General features: G+C 37.9%; 1 protein-coding gene and 1 pseudogene across 7 annotated transcripts in view; one reads left to right on the plus strand and one right to left on the minus strand.

The window, feature by feature from the left end:
* Positions 1-3,720, plus strand: LOC141582032 (large ribosomal subunit protein eL33 pseudogene; annotated as a pseudogene).
* Positions 1,819-17,782, minus strand: part of USP16 (ubiquitin specific peptidase 16) — a 27,123-nt gene continuing 11,159 nt past the window's right edge. For all 7 annotated transcript variants that reach the window (XM_074389391.1, XM_074389389.1, XM_074389388.1 and 4 more), the window contains 11 exons: positions 17,274-17,404; positions 16,887-16,974; positions 15,758-15,836; positions 14,373-14,464; positions 13,962-14,018; positions 12,885-13,061; positions 9,151-9,814; positions 7,213-7,307; positions 5,862-5,948; positions 2,128-2,284; positions 1,819-2,020 (listed from right to left, as the gene is read on the minus strand). In XM_074389391.1, the coding sequence (XP_074245492.1) occupies positions 1,899-2,020; positions 2,128-2,284; positions 5,862-5,948; positions 7,213-7,307; positions 9,151-9,814; positions 12,885-13,061; positions 13,962-14,018; positions 14,373-14,464; positions 15,758-15,836; positions 16,887-16,974; positions 17,274-17,404 (1,749 nt within the window). In that variant the 3' untranslated portion in view covers positions 1,819-1,898. The remainder of the gene's footprint in view (positions 2,021-2,127; positions 2,285-5,861; positions 5,949-7,212; positions 7,308-9,150; positions 9,815-12,884; positions 13,062-13,961; positions 14,019-14,372; positions 14,465-15,757; positions 15,837-16,886; positions 16,975-17,273; positions 17,405-17,782) is intronic.

Raw genomic sequence — 17,782 nt, forward strand, 5'->3', positions numbered from 1 at the left:
TTACTATCTATCTGGCCCTCTACAGGAAAGATCTGCCAACACCTGAACTAATTTCCAGAGTGTTTTTGTCACAGCTCTGGAATTCCTGACTCAAGGTGACTTGTTTCAATAGCAATTAATAATTTGTTGATATTCTTCTTAGTAAAGTACAAAAAAAAATGCTTATAACTGAAAGTAGATCTGACATGTACAAAATCAAGTTAGTTTTCATAAAGCAGATCCTATTTTGTTAAAATTAAAGAACATTGGCTGAAATTTGGAGGCCTGCTGGGAACAGGACTTATAAAAGGAACTATGTTTGGAAGGCTGTGGTCCAAGGCTATTTTTGTCGGCTATCAGCGGGGTCTCCGGAACCAAAGGGAGCACACAGCTTTTCTTAAATTTGAAGGTGTTTATGCCTGAGATGAAACAGAATTCTATTTGGGCAAGAGATGTGCTTATGTATACAAAGCAAAGAACAACACAGTGGCTCCTGGTGGCAAACCAAACAAAATCAGAGTAATCTGGGGAAAGGTAACTCAGGCCCACGAAAACTGGCATGGTTCATGCCAAATTCCAAAGCAACTTTCCTGCTAAGGCCATTGGACACAGAATCCGAGTGATGCTGTACCCCTCAAGGATTTAGAACTAATGAAAAGTCAATAAATAAATGTGGATTTGTGCTCTTGTAAAAAAAAAAAATTACAGTTAAATTATACTGAATTGCATAGGACATGTGCAACCATATGTGGTGGTTATGTAAAGTTCTTAATACTGTTTGAAATTGTGTGTGTATATTTTCCCTTGAGACAGTGTCGCTCTGTCATGCAGGCTGGAGTGCAGTGGTGAGATCTGTTCACTGCAACCTCCACCACTCTTGGGCTCAGGCAATCCACCCACCTCAGCCCCCCGAAAAGTTGGGGACACAGGCACACACCACCACACCTGGCTAGTTTTTAAGTTTTTGTAGAGATAGGGTCTCACTGTGTTACCAAGGCTGGTCTCAAACTCCTGGGCTCAAGGTATCCTGCCTTGACCTCCCAGAGTGCTGAGGTTACAAGCATGCCACAGTGCCAGCCTGTTTTTAGTTCGTTCCAAGAGATTTTAGAAGCTATGTGGCTGACTGGGTCTTACATGAACTCAAGAGATGTTAGGAATGATAAAACTCTCACTACTGCCACAGTAAGTTATGTGTTCATTGTATATCAAAGTCATCCTAATAACCTTACAAGAAGTTCAGAGAGGCTTGGTGTCCTTAGGCTCTTTGGGTTGCATGTAACTCAAACACTGGCTGACTGACTTGGGACAGTTCATAGGCTTTCTCTGGTATATTAAAGGGGAATGGCAAAACTTATACTCCTAGGAGTGAGACTGGTTTGTCTTCTATCTGTCCTATATCAGTTGACCACTGGCATAGAGCAAATAAAAAGTAAGGCCTTATATACTCCAGCTTTTATACACTATGGCTTCAGGATTATAAACAAACATTTATCCCATTCTACTGCCAACATCTATGCTTGTAAAATTAACACACTTGTAATGAAACTTCATTAGCCAGTCTGATGAAACATTTTTAAAGTGTTACCTAGTAGGGTAAGTCCATAGAAGCTAAAATCTCAGTAATAAAACAAAAGTTTGGGGTAAGTCAGTTTATTGATGTGATCTATCACCCAGACATTAAACACAGAAGACTTAAGTAATTCAGGATTTCCTTTCCAGAAACAAAGTAGGAATAAAAACCACCATAACAATACAAAACCATTGTAAGTTTTTAGGTACTTTTCCCTTCAATATTTTAAACATGATTTCTTCTGGCATGTATTTAATGTTAGGTCAACATGATTTTAGTCTTTATACTTTATTGTTATTTCAGCCATTATAAAAGCCATAAACGTGTTTCCAGAGAAAGCACTTTGATATTAGAATATTCTCTCATAAAATAGGAGGTATGCTTGTGAGTTTAGTACTTTACTCGTAGGCACAGCTTGCACATGTGTGTCGCTGATGTGAAACCACTGCCCTTTTGATTCCATTTCGAAATCTGTCAAAAGGAAATAAAAAATCAAACATAAATGGAAAGATTCAAGCTGATTACTTTTTGGTTATACCATAATCTGTTGAGTGTCTGAATTTTCTGAGACACCTTACCTTGTGGAATATCACCGTGAAGAACAAGATTAGAGAGATGCCTATTTGCAGTTCTTGCCTTGGCATAGGCAGTGTAATGCCCCGATCTCATAGTACCACTGTGTTCCACAACTCCATATAAGGAATATAGTACCCTTGTATTTTCTTCTGCAACATTCTTTAAAAATGAGTAGAATCCAAAAGTTAGTTCTACTTCCATTTATACAGATGTCATTGGCAAAACAAGTTTATACTATGCAAAGGGTCTTTAACCATTACTTTCAGAGTACAGAAATCATTCATGAGTCTACTATTTTATCCTTCAGCTTGAGACACCTCTATTTTTATTATAAAGGTACCATTGTTACCCTGCTAGAAAAGCTATAGGCCATTTGATGCAATCAGTTACCTGGCTCAGGTACCAAATAACTGAATTCAACTTGTCAGTTTCTTTAGAAGCCTGAGGATAATTCCAGAATATCTTAACCGCCCTAGCTATTAACAACCCTGAATACCCTGTTGAAAATTTACGCCCTAAACAGACAGTATTTTAGGTTGTGCCAAGAATTACCCCTTGTATTTTTAAATGTCCCCAAGGGAGTCGGTGAGAAGCACACTACACCTCTCAAGTGTTCCTCTTCCCCACCAGAAAGTGGAGGCTGCTTATTCTTTCAGGACTCCAGCGCTGGCAACAGAAACAGGCATTCTCTGGGCCAGGAGCCATTTTGCAGACAACTATTTATGTTCACATGTAAAAAGTCCTTAAACAAGTATCACTGCCTTTCAGTTGTACTGTCTCTAGCCTCAGCTTCCCAATCTACCTCAGTATTCACTGAAAAACTTAATACTTCTCTGTCCCATCTCTGACGCTCACAGGATTTTAAATGCCATTCCATTTTAGCCAACCAGAATCAGGACTAGATTCTGTGGTTGTCATCACTCAGAACTGTTCATACAATTTTTTTTTTGAGACAGGGTCTCACTCTTGTCTCCCACTGCTGGAGTGCAGTGGCATGATGTCGGTCCACTGCAACCTCCCCCTCAGTCTCTGGAATAGCTGGGACTACAGGCACACAGCACGACCACTAATTTTAATTTTTTGTAGAGACAGGGTTTCACCATGTTGCCCAGGCTGGTCTCAAACTCCTGAGCTCAAGGGACATAAATCTTATTTTTCATCTTAGTCCACAAGTCTTCCACTATTCAACTCTCATCTCACCTATTCTGTACTCTTTAACCTAGAAAGGATATCCGATGCTCATTCTCCTGGCCTATGAAGACTTTTCACTTCATTCTTGATACAGTCTGGCTGTGTCCCCACCCAAATCTCATCTTAAATTGTAGCTCCCACAACTCCCACGTGTTGTGGGAGGGGACCCATTGGGCGGAAACTGAATCATGGGGGCAGGTGTTTCCCATGCTGCTCTCATGATAGTGAATAAGCCTCACAAGAGCTGACTGTTTCATAAGGGGGAGTGTCCCTGCACATGCTCTTGCTTTGCCTGCTGCCATCCATATAAGATGTGACTTGCTCCTCCTCGCCTTCTGCCCTGATTGTAAGGCCTCTCCAGCCATGTGGAACTGTAAGTCCAATAAACCTCTTTCTTTTGTAAATTGCCCAGTCTTGGGTATATCTTTGTTAGCAGCATGGAAACGGACTAATACAATTCCCATATGCAGTCTAGACCATTGTTATTCAAAATGATGTCCATGAACAGCCAGCATCAGCATCACCTGAGACTTTACATTAAAGATGCAGAATTTTTGATCCCATGCCAGACCTACAGAATCAAAATTTGTAGGTCTGATTCATATATACACATTAAAGTTTGAGAACTTCAACCACATGTATCACTGACAAATAATCTCCTTAGTACTCACCACCAACTTTGCCACTATACCCAATTCATCACAAAACCTCACCCTGAATCCTATAATGTACCTGCTGTGCTCCAAAACCAGACAGCCACTACTGCCAAGAAACAAAAGTATAATATATGATCATGTACTTTGTCACAGTCCTCAATGTAACTATAATCGTATACATTTTTCTTAGCTGCCTGTTCCATTATGCCCTTCACAGCAACTGGCCCAGACTTTATTTTTTCCTGAGGCCGTTTGTTGCTCTGTTGCTCAGGTTGGAGTACAGTGGTGTGATCTCAGCTCACTGCAACCTCCACCTCCCAGGTTCAAGCAATTCTCCGGCCTCAGCCTCCTGAGTAGCTAGGACTACAGGCATGTGATGCCACACCCAGGTAATTTTAGTATTTTTAGTAGAGACAGGGTTTCACCACATTAACAAGGCTGATCTCGAACTCCTGACCTCAAGTGATCCACTCGCCTCGGCCTCCCAAAGTGCTAGCAATACAGGCATGCGCCACCACGCCTGGCCCCAAAATCTTCTTTAACATGGAGATTCTTGGAGATCCTTTGTGGTATCCTCACTTTCTACCCCTGCCTCTTCCACTCACAGACACTTGGGAAGGTCCTGTCATTGGCCATGTCTTCTCTCTCTCTTCAGACTCTACATATAAGGGATCCCATCTTCTCATAGTTTAAACCACCACATATGTACTGATTTCTAAACCTTTGCCCTGGGCCAATCCTAACCTCTCTGCCGTAGGTTTCAAGTATGTATATACAAATGTTTTCTAGACTAAGCACATTTTCTGAAAGATATTGGACACACAAATGTATCTAAAACTGAAGTCATTATCCTTTCTCTACCTGCTTTTTTCCCTCTATTTCCTACTTCAATTTATAGTACTCCCATCTATCGAGCCAGGCCTCAGGAATCTTCTTCAACCCCTTCTCTGCCACCCTCAGCATCCAATTATAAAGTCCTCTGCTTCACCTTCCAGTGCCAATCAACCATTAAGTCTGGTTAATTCTACCTCTTGAAATATTCCTTCTAGCTCCCCATCTCCTGCCCAACTTTAAGCCCTCATTAACTACTGGCTGAATTAATGCAACAGCCTCTTAACTAATTTCCCTGCCTCTATCTAATCTTTCCCTCCTAAAATCCAGCCTCCATACTTCAACAAGTAGCCTATGTCATACGTGGATCTGACCATGCCACCCCAATGCTTTAAGCTCTTCAGGGCTCCCCACTGTATACCTAATGAAGTCCAAATTCCTCACCATGAGAACCCTCCAAAACTTCATTCCTACCTCACTTCTCTGGCTTCATTTCTCAACTCTTCTATACTTTGTACTGTAAGTTCTAGAAATACATATATTACCAGTCTCTGGCACTCAACATCCTATTTTACACTGCTGCCTTTACTCCTGCTGTTCTTTCTGCCTGCAAAACTCATTTCATCTTGATTCATCATACTTTTACTCCTTCTTTAAATATACCTGAAGCATGGTTTAGTTTACAGAACCATTCCTGAACCACCAATATGCTGGGTTAAATGTATACCACCCCGATCTATGTTCACCAGCCTTAACATTCAACCATATTAAACAGATTATTCATTCATAGATCCACTACTTTTAGTTTTATGCCCTCAGCTCACAAGACATGAGTGCCACAATAAAGGGGATTCTAAACATTGAAATGAAATAACAACTCAATCTTCAAAATGATTCATCACTGATCTTTAAATTATAAAGCTACAATGATCAAAGACTCACTCTACCCAGTGATTGTTATCAACTTCATACTTAAGTGAGATGCTACTGAAGCATTAGGTAAGTAAGCTATGATTTGACTTTAAAGGACTTTCCCGAAAAAGACCACTTTCACTTACCTTACATTTAAGGGTGCAAAAAGGAGCCAAATCTAAGATTTCAGGAAACTTTATGTGTTTGTTAACTTTGCGTAAGTTAAAACCAGCCTAAAAGAGAAACATAACAGATTGAGTTCTTTTTCTGGAAAAGCAATACAGGTGAAGTCCCCTCTGATGTCCAAAAGAGTATCAATATTAAGCTCTAGTTCAATTTTCTTTGGAGACTCAATTCTTCCTAACCACCAACTGATTCCAAGTTGGTCTGTATTTGCTAAGTACACATGTATCACCACAAAGAACACACACCAACACGTTAAGAAAGCTATTCCCAGCTGGGCATGATGGCACATGCCTATAATCCCAGCCCTTTGGGAAGCTGACACAGGGGGATCACTCGAGCCCAGGAGTTCGAGACCAGCCTGGGCAACACAGTGAGACTTTGTCCGTACAAAAAAGTTAAAAAATTAGCTGGGCACGGTGGTAGCCACCTACAGTCCCAGCTACTACTGAGGCTGAGGTGGGAGGATCGCTTGAGAGAGGAGGTCAAAGCTTCATTGAGGCATGATCATGTCATTGCACACCAGCCTGGGTGGCAGAACAAGACTGTCTCAAAAAGAAGAAGAAAAAAGCTGTTCCCATGACAAAATTCTCAAAGTTTCTGCTTCAGCCATCGAAAAATGCCAGATTAGACCACAGGTTCCAAGTGCTTAAAACTCAACAATAGCATAATACTTTTCTGTGAAACACATACTCTCAGCCTCATGCTGGAACCAAGCTTATTGAGTTGTTAATAAAGGCCCACCCAATTAGTCAAGCCCATACCAACCACAAGAGGAAAAACGTTCTGAAGATGCTGAAGGTACTTTTGGAATTTGGAACACAGTTTGGAAGTTATACTGCTTATAGCAAAAGTTTTCCAGAAAAGATGGAAAACTTTCCATCATTTTCCACTAAAATGATGACAATCCAATGCAGCAATGTCTTCTTATCAAGGGTCAGTAAAAACAAGAAAACAGACACAAAACGGAAAAAAAAAAAAAATCACTAATATTCCAAAGCATGAGATATATGTTAATACATTAGTCTTTTTCTTTTTCTAACCTGAAATAAAAGATGTCCCTACATTATTTCAGGTTAAAAAAAGGAACATGAACATGAGTTCTAGGAAATCTGAGGAGACTGTGCCTCCACTTTCACATGCACCTCTGCCTAGCACATATTTTTTTCCCTTTCCTACTTCATTGACATTAGACTTCAGAAACAACAGAAAACCAAAGAAACATAGTAATATGTTGAGACAGTAATGAATAAAGTAGGTAATAATGAAGTAGGTGTTACATATTTAAAACAAATTTTGGGTAACAAGGATTACCTGCTGAAATCTCTTTAAATGAAGAGTAAGAACAGGAGGAGCAAGAGAAATTAGCATCTGCTTTTTGGCATTGGTGTAAACATGCTTCCTTTCACCTAAAGAAAGGAAGAAATTTTTAGCAGTGTGAAAATCATTTCAGACCCCTGCAACATTCAGATTTGCTATAAAATCACTTCAAACATCTAAAACAAGGATCAGTAAACTTTTTCCATGAAGGACCAGATAATGAATATTGTAGAATCTGTGGACTAGGAGGCAAATCAAAGATATTTTATAGGTACTTACATATGAGATATAAATTTCTATAAATTCTTAGTCATGAAATCAAAATACTGTAATAACTGGAAGTGATTATAATCTATTACAGAGAAAAATGGAATTACTGTGGAGAGACACTATGTTGGTTAATGAGGTTCAAAGGTTAGTATACTCCATCATCAAATCATTTGCAAATGTTCATCTATAAAAAACATTTTTTAGGCTGGGCATGATGGCTCACGCCTGTACTCCCAACACTTTGGGAGACCTAGGCAGATGAATCACTTGAGGTTAGGAGTTCAAGATCAGGCTGGCCAACATGGCAAAACCCCATCTCTACCGAAAATACAAAAATTAGCCAGGCATGGTGGCGGGCGCCTGTCATCCTAGCTTCTTGGGTAGCTTTAAGCAGGAGAATTGCTTGAACCCGGAAGATTTCAGTGAGCTGAGATTGGCCACTGCACCTTACCCTGGGAGACAGGGCACAACTCTGTCTCAAAAATATGTGTGTGTGTGTGTGTGTGTGTGTGTGTGGTCTCTGAGCTGATACATATATACATTCACACATACAAAAAGTAAGTCTGGCCGGGCGCGGTGGCTCAAGCCTGTAATCCCAGCACTTTGGGAGGCCGAGGCGGGTGGATCACGAGGTCAAGAGATCGAGACCATCCTGGTCAACATGGTGAAACCCCGTCTCTACTAAAAATACAAAAAACTAGCTGGGCGTGGTGGCGCATGCCTGTAATCCCAGCTACTCAGGAGGCTGAGGCAGGAGAATTGCCTGAGCCCAGGAGGCGGAGGTTGCGGTGAGCCGAGATCGCGCCATTGCACTCCAGCCTGGGTAACAAGAGCGAAACTCCGTCTCAAAAAAAAAAAAAAAAAAAAAAAGTAAGTCTGTTTTTGTATGCTCTCTGAGCAGATATATATATATATATCATATATAAGTAACATATATTTATGCAGATATAGTACATATATATTTGTCTATATATATATATACACACATACATACAGACAAAAAGTAAGCCTGTTTTTTTATGGTCTCTGAGCTCACACACACACACACACACACACACGCACGCTTACTTTTTGTCTCTACATGTAAATAAATAAAATTTTACTTAGAATTTTAAAAACATTTCAACAATTTTAGTAAAAATCCTCAGGAATCCATGGCCCTCCACATCCTATTTACCCAAACCAAAAAAAAAAAAAAAATGCAGTGGGGAGATGGGAGAAACTGTCAGTGTCTTCCTGTTGCCCATTTGAGGAAGAGTGTAAGAAGGCACTGTCATCCCCATGCCTTGCACTGGGCGTGTCACACTAGCACACTGATGAAGTCGTCTGGCATCCTGGGTACAAAGGAGATAAGGGTGGGGAAAAAATAGCCACTATGTGTCAGGTGGCTGTGGTGATTCCATTCTAAGGGGATAATTTACCCACAGGGAGAGATGTCAAGGAGAAAACTGTCCCATTTAACTGCTGCTGGGATGTCACAGAGTACTAGCCACTTCAATAAAGTCCTACTTCTTTCATCCTTCTTTTAAAATATTTACACAGAAGAGGTCACTTATTCATGCCATCCAAATCCAGATACAATTACAATAGAAGTATTCTGCCTATGCAGTGCAAAATGTGCCTTTGAATATTAATTTTACTTACAATGAGAGAATTAAATACCTTTTATATTTGCCTTTGGTCCACTACATTGTCTCCGTGTACATACTTCACAAAGCAGTTTATTTGCGTCTCGAAGTTTCTCATTACGAGTGAACTGATATAAACAATGCTGAATGGAACACTCATCAGTACTGAAAACTTCCCTGTTTGCAAGAGTACAGAAAGCAGTTTCTGGATCTTCATTTACAACCTCATATACCTTTGTTCCAGAAGTATGACTATCATTCAGAATCTCTATATTTATTTCATCAGGATGAAGAGCAGCATTCAAATTCAGGTTTTTGAAACCACTGGAAATGTCCATTTCTCCATTGGTCCCTTCCTTCAGATAGGCACCATTTAAATTTCTAGTACATTCAGTGGGAGACAATGTCAAAACCTCCAGATCATTATCCATGTTGATATTTTTCATATCAACTTCCTTTGTGGATTTTTGATTGTCAGTTACACTTTCTATCATTTTTTCTTGGCCATTCAAATCTTTTTGGTTGACACAATATTCTTTATGCATAACATCCTCTTGTGAAATATGGCTGGATTTAATATCTACTTCTCCTTGAAGTGACATTTCAGCTTCGTATTCATTATCTTCAGAATGGTCAACAGTACAAATATCACTTAAATGAAGAACCTTTCCTTGAATTTTTTGTTGTCTTCGTTGGTTCTGGATAAAAAGTATAAGATATTACGAAAGAAAAAAAAGAAAGAGGGAGGGAGAAAAGGAGGAAGAGAGAGGAACAGAGAAAACATACACATGTACTATATCCAGTTTTGTTGCTTGTTAATCAAAAATAATTTCCTAAAAAAGAGTTCATTCTCACAATCTGATCCTAAAAGTTGCTTTACTATCAAGGATCAAATAAATTATGAAGAAACTGGTTGGGCATGGTGGCTCACACCTGTAATCCCAGAACTACGGAAGGCCAAAGCAAGAAGATCACTTGAGGAATCTGAGACAAGCCTGAGCAACATACCGAGACCCATCTCTAAAAAAAATAAAAACCAGCTGGGCACGTTGGTGTGCACCTGTAGTGCCAGCTACTCAGGAGGCTGAGGCAGGAGGATCACTTGGGCCCAGGAGTTCAAGGTTACCATAAGCTGTGATCATGTACACTATACTCCAGCCTGGGTAGCAGAGCAAGACTCTGTCTCAAAAAATAAATATATAAATAATGAAGAAAAGTTATTTAGGCCAGGTGTGGTGTCTCACACCTATAATCCCAGCTCTTTGGGAGGGTGAGGCAGGTGTCTCACTTGAGTCAGGAGTTTCAGACCAGCCTGGCCAACATGGTGAAACCCCCACCTCTACTAAAAATACAAAAAATTAGCCAGGCATGCCTGTAAGGCGCGCGTGGGTGGTGCACACCTGTAGTCCCAGCTACTTGGGCAGCTGAGGCGGGAGAATCTCTTGAACATGGGAGGTGGGAATTGCAGTGGGCCACGTCCACACCACTGCCCTCCAGCCTGGGCAACAGAGTGACTCTGTTCCAAAGAAAGAAAGAAAAAGTTCTTTAAATGAAATCAGGAACAAAACATCACCAATCAACAAAAAATTATCCTATTGCAGAGATGAAAATATCCAAGACATGGTCTCTGTGCTAAGAGAAGTTGAGTACTAAGATTGTTAAACCCAGGCAGCCAAATGTTAAAGCATATGGTGGGTCTGACTACACACATAACAGAAAGAAACTTATCGACCGGAGTTATAATTATTGGGTCAAGGTTTCACTGAGATAAAAAAAAAAAAACCAACTGAAAGAAAACTCAAGGATGCACTAGTACAGGACTGCTTTCATCAGAGGAACAGACAAAAGTATTCTGAGAAAATAATGGCCTGAAGTTAGCAAAGAAGCAAGGTAGCCACCCGCATATACAGGAGAAAGTGAAGAACTTGTACCCTTTAAAATCACTCTTACCACCTGCAACCTACTTATAAACAGAGAGGAAAGGAAGGCATTTAATCAAGATTACTGTTACTGAAATGCCTAAAAACCCAAAGGGGTTAGCATTTCTGGTAGTTGTAACTGAAAGAAAAGCCCCTGTAAGGCTACGTTTTCATACCAGAAGAATGAAGGGCAGCATAGAGGACGGGACCCAAATATTTTCTGATGTGTTTCCACAGAAAACAGAGAAACACGTGAATAAAAAATGAGAAAATATAAGCAAAAACTTCAAAGAAAACGCAACACAAATGGCTCTGAACCATAAAGATATGCTTAATCTCATTTATATTAAAATAAATACAAAATAAAACTGCACTGAGATAATATTTTCCAACTAACACACCAATCAAAATCTGGAAATCTGATTATCACACAGCTGTTAAGGATCAGGAAAAACCTCTGTCAAGGGCAATTAGGTAGTATCAACTGAAACTACAAATTCAATCCTTCTTTTCAAAATTTACCCTAGAGATGACACATGTATAAGGTTATTCACTAGAGCATTGACCATTATAGCAAAAGACTAGAAACAAACTAAACCAATAGAGAAGTGGTTAAATGAATTATGGTACATCCATAAAACACGGAAGGAGGGAAGGAAGGAAGGAAGGAAGGGAGGGAGGAAAGGAGGGAGGGGGGCAGGAGGGTGGGCCAGGTACAGTGGCTGACACCTATAATCCCAGCACTCTGGAAGGATGAGGTGGGCAGATTACCAGAAGTCAGGAATTCAAGACCAGCCTGAACAACACAGCAAAACCTGTCTTTACTAAAAATACAAAAATTAGCCAGGTGTGATGGCTCATGTCTGTAATCCCAGCTACTCAGGAGGCTGAGGCAGGAGAATCACTTGAACCTGGGAGGCAGAGGTTGTGCTGAGATCTCACCATTTGCACTCCAACCTGGGCAACAGAGCAAGACTCTGTCTCAAATAAAAGAAAGAAGAAAAAAAAAGAACGAAGAAGTTTTATATACTAAAATGGAAAGGACTCCAAATACATAAGTATAAACAAACAACACAATCCAGAATAGTGTGTATGGTAAGAAAGGGGAAAAAAAAACAAGAATACATACTTGTATTTGCTCATATTTTCCAAAAGAAACTCCAGAAGGATATGTTAAGAAAAAACAAAAATGTTTACCTTTCTCATAAAGTGGTGGTCAACTGGGCATGATGGTTCACACCTGTAATCCCAGCACTTTGGGAGGCCAAGGTGGGTGGATCAGTTGAGGTCAGGAGTTTGAGACCAGCCTGGCCAACATGGTGAAACCCTGTCTCTACTAAAAATATAAAAATTAGCTAGGCTTGTTGGCATGCGCCTGTAGTCCTGACTGCTCAGGAGGCAAAGGCGTGAGAATCACTTGAACCTGGGAGATGGAGATTGCAGTGAGCAGAGACTGTGCCACTGTACTCCAGCCTGGGTGACAGAGTGAAAGTCTCAGATTAAAAAAAAAAGTGGGGGCGCGGTGGGGGACTTATTGTTACCTTTATATATTTTTAAATTTGTGAGCGTCAACATATTAACTCAAAAAATTAAGTTAATTAACTAAATTTACTACCAATACTTCTTACAAGCAATGTAGGACTTAAAACAAAAAGAAGCACAATCTTTTCTTCACATATATTCAAAGCAATTTCTCTGCAGAAAATACAAAATCAGCTAAAGCCTATAATTGTCAAATGAAAGTGCGATATATAAAATAATACACATCTAACCAATGTCATTCAGACTACAAACTCAATGGTTCAAAATACCAAATAAGAAATGTATGATTTTCCTCCTAAATACCCACCTTGGCTTGCTTTTTGGCTTGTTTCTTTGCTTTTTTCTGTAAGTGCTTACTTGTTCCAGAAGGAATATCACTTCTCTCTTTTATGTAACTGTCATTATCTTTTTCTTCCTCGCTATCTTTATCTTCATCCTCCATTGTCTTTTTTAGATTTCTATCATTTACACTTTTCTTACCACTCTTAAAATATAGATAACATGGGTCAAAAACGAACTTTCACAACTACCATTAAAAAAAAAAAATCAGTACTATCAAGTATTTTTCTACTTCTATTGCATACTAACTTTATTTTCCACAATATTTGAAAATAGATGAGACAAAATCCATTTACCTCATATAATAGAAAGCAATCTTCACATAGTGAGAAAACAAGCAAACCAACAAAACAGCAAAAAGGCAACTTCACATGCAAGTGTAATAGAAATACAATGAATTTTATTAGATACATGCTGTGTCACACTGTAAATATGTCCATTTCCAAATGTATTTTCTAAGTGATTTATACATGTCACCACAGTGTATTCTTTTTATTCTTTCTTTCTTTGCATGCATATGACAGTTTCAGAGAAAGAGAAAATAAAGTTTGGTGAGACTTCAATTACCAAGTAACAAGGCAAGGGACTCATAATTCATATGAAGTTGAATAATGACTTATCTAATACTCATAACATCTGTTTTTTCCTATTACTACTTAAAAGGAACCAAATTAACGTGGCTCTAAAATGAAACAATACTCTTTATTTGACATTTATGAACCTAGGTGTGCAAGGGATTCATGATTAGTCTTCAATAACAAAAACAAGTAGTAATTTTAATATAAGGAAAATACTTCCCTGCATGCAAACCAATCCAACTAACTACTTGTACAGAATTCTGAATGCATCATCTTTTTTTTCATCCTCATTTTTAAAAGTAGTTACCCTGTTCTTTATTCAAATCCTAAAAATTATTCTAACTCAAATTAAGAAAAATTTCTGTGTAGGCTAGTAATACACAAACTTAAAAAGCGTTACAAGGCTTCCCCATAAAATCTTACAAGGAAAAAAATCTATTTGAATAAAATAAACTCAGTAGTCTTACCTGATCATCTAAAACTGGGAGGGACAAATCAAGGAAAGATTCATGAACCAAGGAGACCTTAACCAATCAAAAAAGAAAATGTAAAAATGCAAATACTCTAAATATTACATAAGATCCTCCCTGCCCTGTGGAGTAGGGGGTAGAGGTAGGTTTTAAAATAAACAAAGAATTAAGAAAATTTGAAATAAAAAATTACACAACATTGAGGACTTTGGGTTGGGGAAAATAAAATTTTAAACTAACTTCTTCAAGATTTAAGGAATGCTGACATTTCCCACAAAGAACCATGTGCATTTGAATACTTTAAAAAGATATCCTATGACGGTAGACGTTTCTGTTTTTGAATAAACAACTGATAAACTACTCTATGAATATTAGTGAATAAAACCAGTGCACATGGCATCTACTTACAGTTCTGCATTGATCACACATGATCGTACTAGTTAGTTCACCACCAAAGATGCGGTCAACAAAACTTGGTATTGATTTTTTCTTCTCATAATCTACAGAGAACAAAAGTGTATCAATTACCAATTACCTTTATACAATTAATTAAACAAGAAAAGCTAACACTACTTACCTAACTCTAAAATTTTACTTTAAATTTCCTGTCCCACAGACTTCTTCCTCTATTCATAATCACCATTATTTGATTTTTATGCAACAGAAGTCAGTACTACATATTCCACCTCTGAGAATAACACATTTGAACATAATCGCCTTTTATGAATAAGACAAAGAGGTCCTTATCCAAAATGTAGTCAGTGGGAAGTAAACTGTACAAGTTAGTGAGACTTCTATGTCTCTCTCTCTCCACTGGTGTAAAATGAAAAGTTCTGACTAGGCTGAATGACGGTCTAGCTCCTCAGTTCTAGCTCTAACATTCTAACATTCAAAACTGATAAAAGATACCACGGTAGCAAACTGGGAGAGAAAATGCGTGTAACTTGTTTTGTGAACTCCAAGACTGAACTCCTTTCGTATTTTAGAAACAAAAGAAAAACCTCAGGAAAATGTTTCAAACAAAATCTTCCTTTTATTTCCCTGTGTTCTCATAAATAATCTTTTTACTACTTGGTCAGCCAATTTTCCAAATATGTGAAACCTATAAACATTATTCAAATGATAATTTATGCAGAAACACACTTTTATGACAGAAAATGCCAGGAGGCATCATTCTCTCCATTACTGGCCAGGCTCTAAACGCACCAAGGAAGCAAAGAGTTGCTATGAGTTGATTCAAATCTGTACTTTATAATACAATAGCCCTTAGTCACTTGTGGCTATTTAAATTTAATTACAATTAAATAAAAATTAAAATGCAGTTCCTCAGTTTCACCAGTCACATTTCAGGCTCCACATGGGCCTGGCTGCTTCTATATGGAACAGCAAAGATAAAGAAGAGCTCCATCAACATAGGAAGTTCTACTGGGCAGACCGGTCCTAATCTTTACATGTCACAAAATAAGAACTAAGTTGGCTCTGTGATTAATAAACCAACTACTGAGAACTCACACTAACAAACATAATTAATGTATTACTACTAATTATAATTTTAAGCTTTTGAAAAGTAAAACTGTAATTCATCTTAGCTTTATCTTTAATACATAAAAAGAATACAACATAGGTTAAAACTGTTCACCTCTGAAGTACTGAATAATTTTTACTAATCAATGTTGATAAAGAGAAATTATACATTAATAATTGTGGACTTGGAAATACATGTACCAGCAATCTTGTCCTAAGGTACAGAGGAATTCAACTATATTGTTTTAGTTCAAAAAGTGCGACATTACCTTTAACTTTATTTTTTAGTTCTTCATCCAATTTTTCAGTAGAATTACCAAATGCTTTAAGTATTCCTTTACTGACTCTCTAAAAGTAATAAAATGGATATATATATACTATTAAATTTTAAATTTTATTTTCCTTAGAAAATATGTAATCAAGTCAAGAAGTGATCAAGCTATAGCTCCCCATATTTACTAAATAATTCCAAAATCACATTTTCAAAGTTAATTCAAGGAGCTAAAAAGGAATTATGCCTGCAAAGCAATCACTAACTACTGAATGAAGATATTATCATTTCAAGATTTTAAACCTCTTCAAACCAAAGCTTTTAAGAACATGCTCACCTCCTTGGAAAAGAAACTGAAATAGCTTGTCCTACAAGCAGAATGTTTACGTGAGAGCCACAGGGACTGACTCTAGTACTTACAACAGCCCAGCTCCATTATTTCTGGGGGACCTTACACTAGGTATTGAACTTTTCTCTACAGCCTAGATTCTCAATCTATGGAGTAAGAAAAATCACAGTATTCACCTCGCAGAAACTTAGTGAAAACAAAGGAAGAGAATTAACATAAAACCCTGAAAACAGCGATTGGCATAAAATAAATGCAAAATAAATATTAGTCATTAGTTACTATCACTATTATTAGTACTCACTAATTCATATCCCCAAATACATTATTTTATATCCTGGCAATTAAGGAAAATTTTAAAATGCAAATGTTCCCTGACTCTTACAAAGAGAAAATACTTCCTAGTTTCAAAAACAGTGTTAAATCAGACTTGGAATAAGAGTAAGGGTGTGCTGCACCTGGGAACTATTTTGGGAGAAATATTTTCCAATATTTGGCAGCTCTCCTCGTAGACGTTAGTAAACAGAATCTTTAAAGAACATGAATGCTGTAAACATCAACTAAACTTAAGCCATGATGAGAAACAGAATCATTGCTAATTCTCTGGACTCATTCTAATGGTAAAAACACACTAGTTGAAAAAGCTGGTGTAAGAAAAAACTTAAAAGTATGACGGCCTTAATAACTAGCTTTCACTGTTTTAATAACTCATAAGATATCAAATGAGACAGAAAGCTTATGAAGATAGGATTATAAAATACAATGGTCATAACATGCTAACTTGGTGTTCTTCTGCTCTCATCCCATCCAGTAAATAGCGAAGCAGCTCCTGGCTGTCTTGCTGCTGATAGCCTTTAAACCGCACTGCTCTAGAGAAAAACAAAAAGACAGAAAAGCAATGATCAGTCTACTAAGATATTAAGCTATTTTTAGAAAAATCTTAGGATCATATCCCAAATCTCAGAGAGTTCTAGTTTCTCCAAATTTCCATTTAGTCCATTAACACCCTTGGGAGATTTAATCATCATAAAATGTATTTTAAAATCCAAATTAAAAAAAACTATGCCTTATTGCATATATAGGGTTGACTTTAATGCTATTAATATTTTTATATTATTTCTCAGCATCTCACTGAGGCACTGAAAGCACGATCAAAGTGGATACTCACTTTTTACAGACCTGAGAAAAGAGTTCTTTAGGTGTCACAATCCCCTTTTTGGTCTCTTGCATCTCATTAAGAAACTGGCTCATGGCTAAAGTAAGAGGGCCTGGGGGCTCAAGGTTTATTTCTAACGGTTCCTGAATATGGGAAAAGAAATTACTTTCTTCAGTCAAATTTTGGAATCATTGACTTTACTAAAATGTTATTAGTTAACATATACTGCCAATGCTCTTGACAGAATTGCCCCATTTAAAAGTTTAAAATGTATATCAAAAAATATAGAAACTGTTGGTTATAGACTGTCTAATGCAGAATTCAGCTCTACTATTTTAGTTTTAGATTATCCGGAACACTTACTACCTAAGAATTGAAAGAGCCAAAACAAAATGTAAATAATCAAAATGGATAAGGTAGTATTTATTTGGTTACACAGCTCTTAAGTCACCTTAAGATGTTAAAAATAATAATGTAAGCCTAAGGCTTCACAAACACATACACATTCCCAAGAAGGAGGC

The sequence above is a fragment of the Saimiri boliviensis genome, chromosome 18 (genome assembly GCF_048565385.1).
Source record: "Saimiri boliviensis isolate mSaiBol1 chromosome 18, mSaiBol1.pri, whole genome shotgun sequence".
NCBI lineage: Eukaryota > Metazoa > Chordata > Mammalia > Primates > Cebidae > Saimiri > Saimiri boliviensis.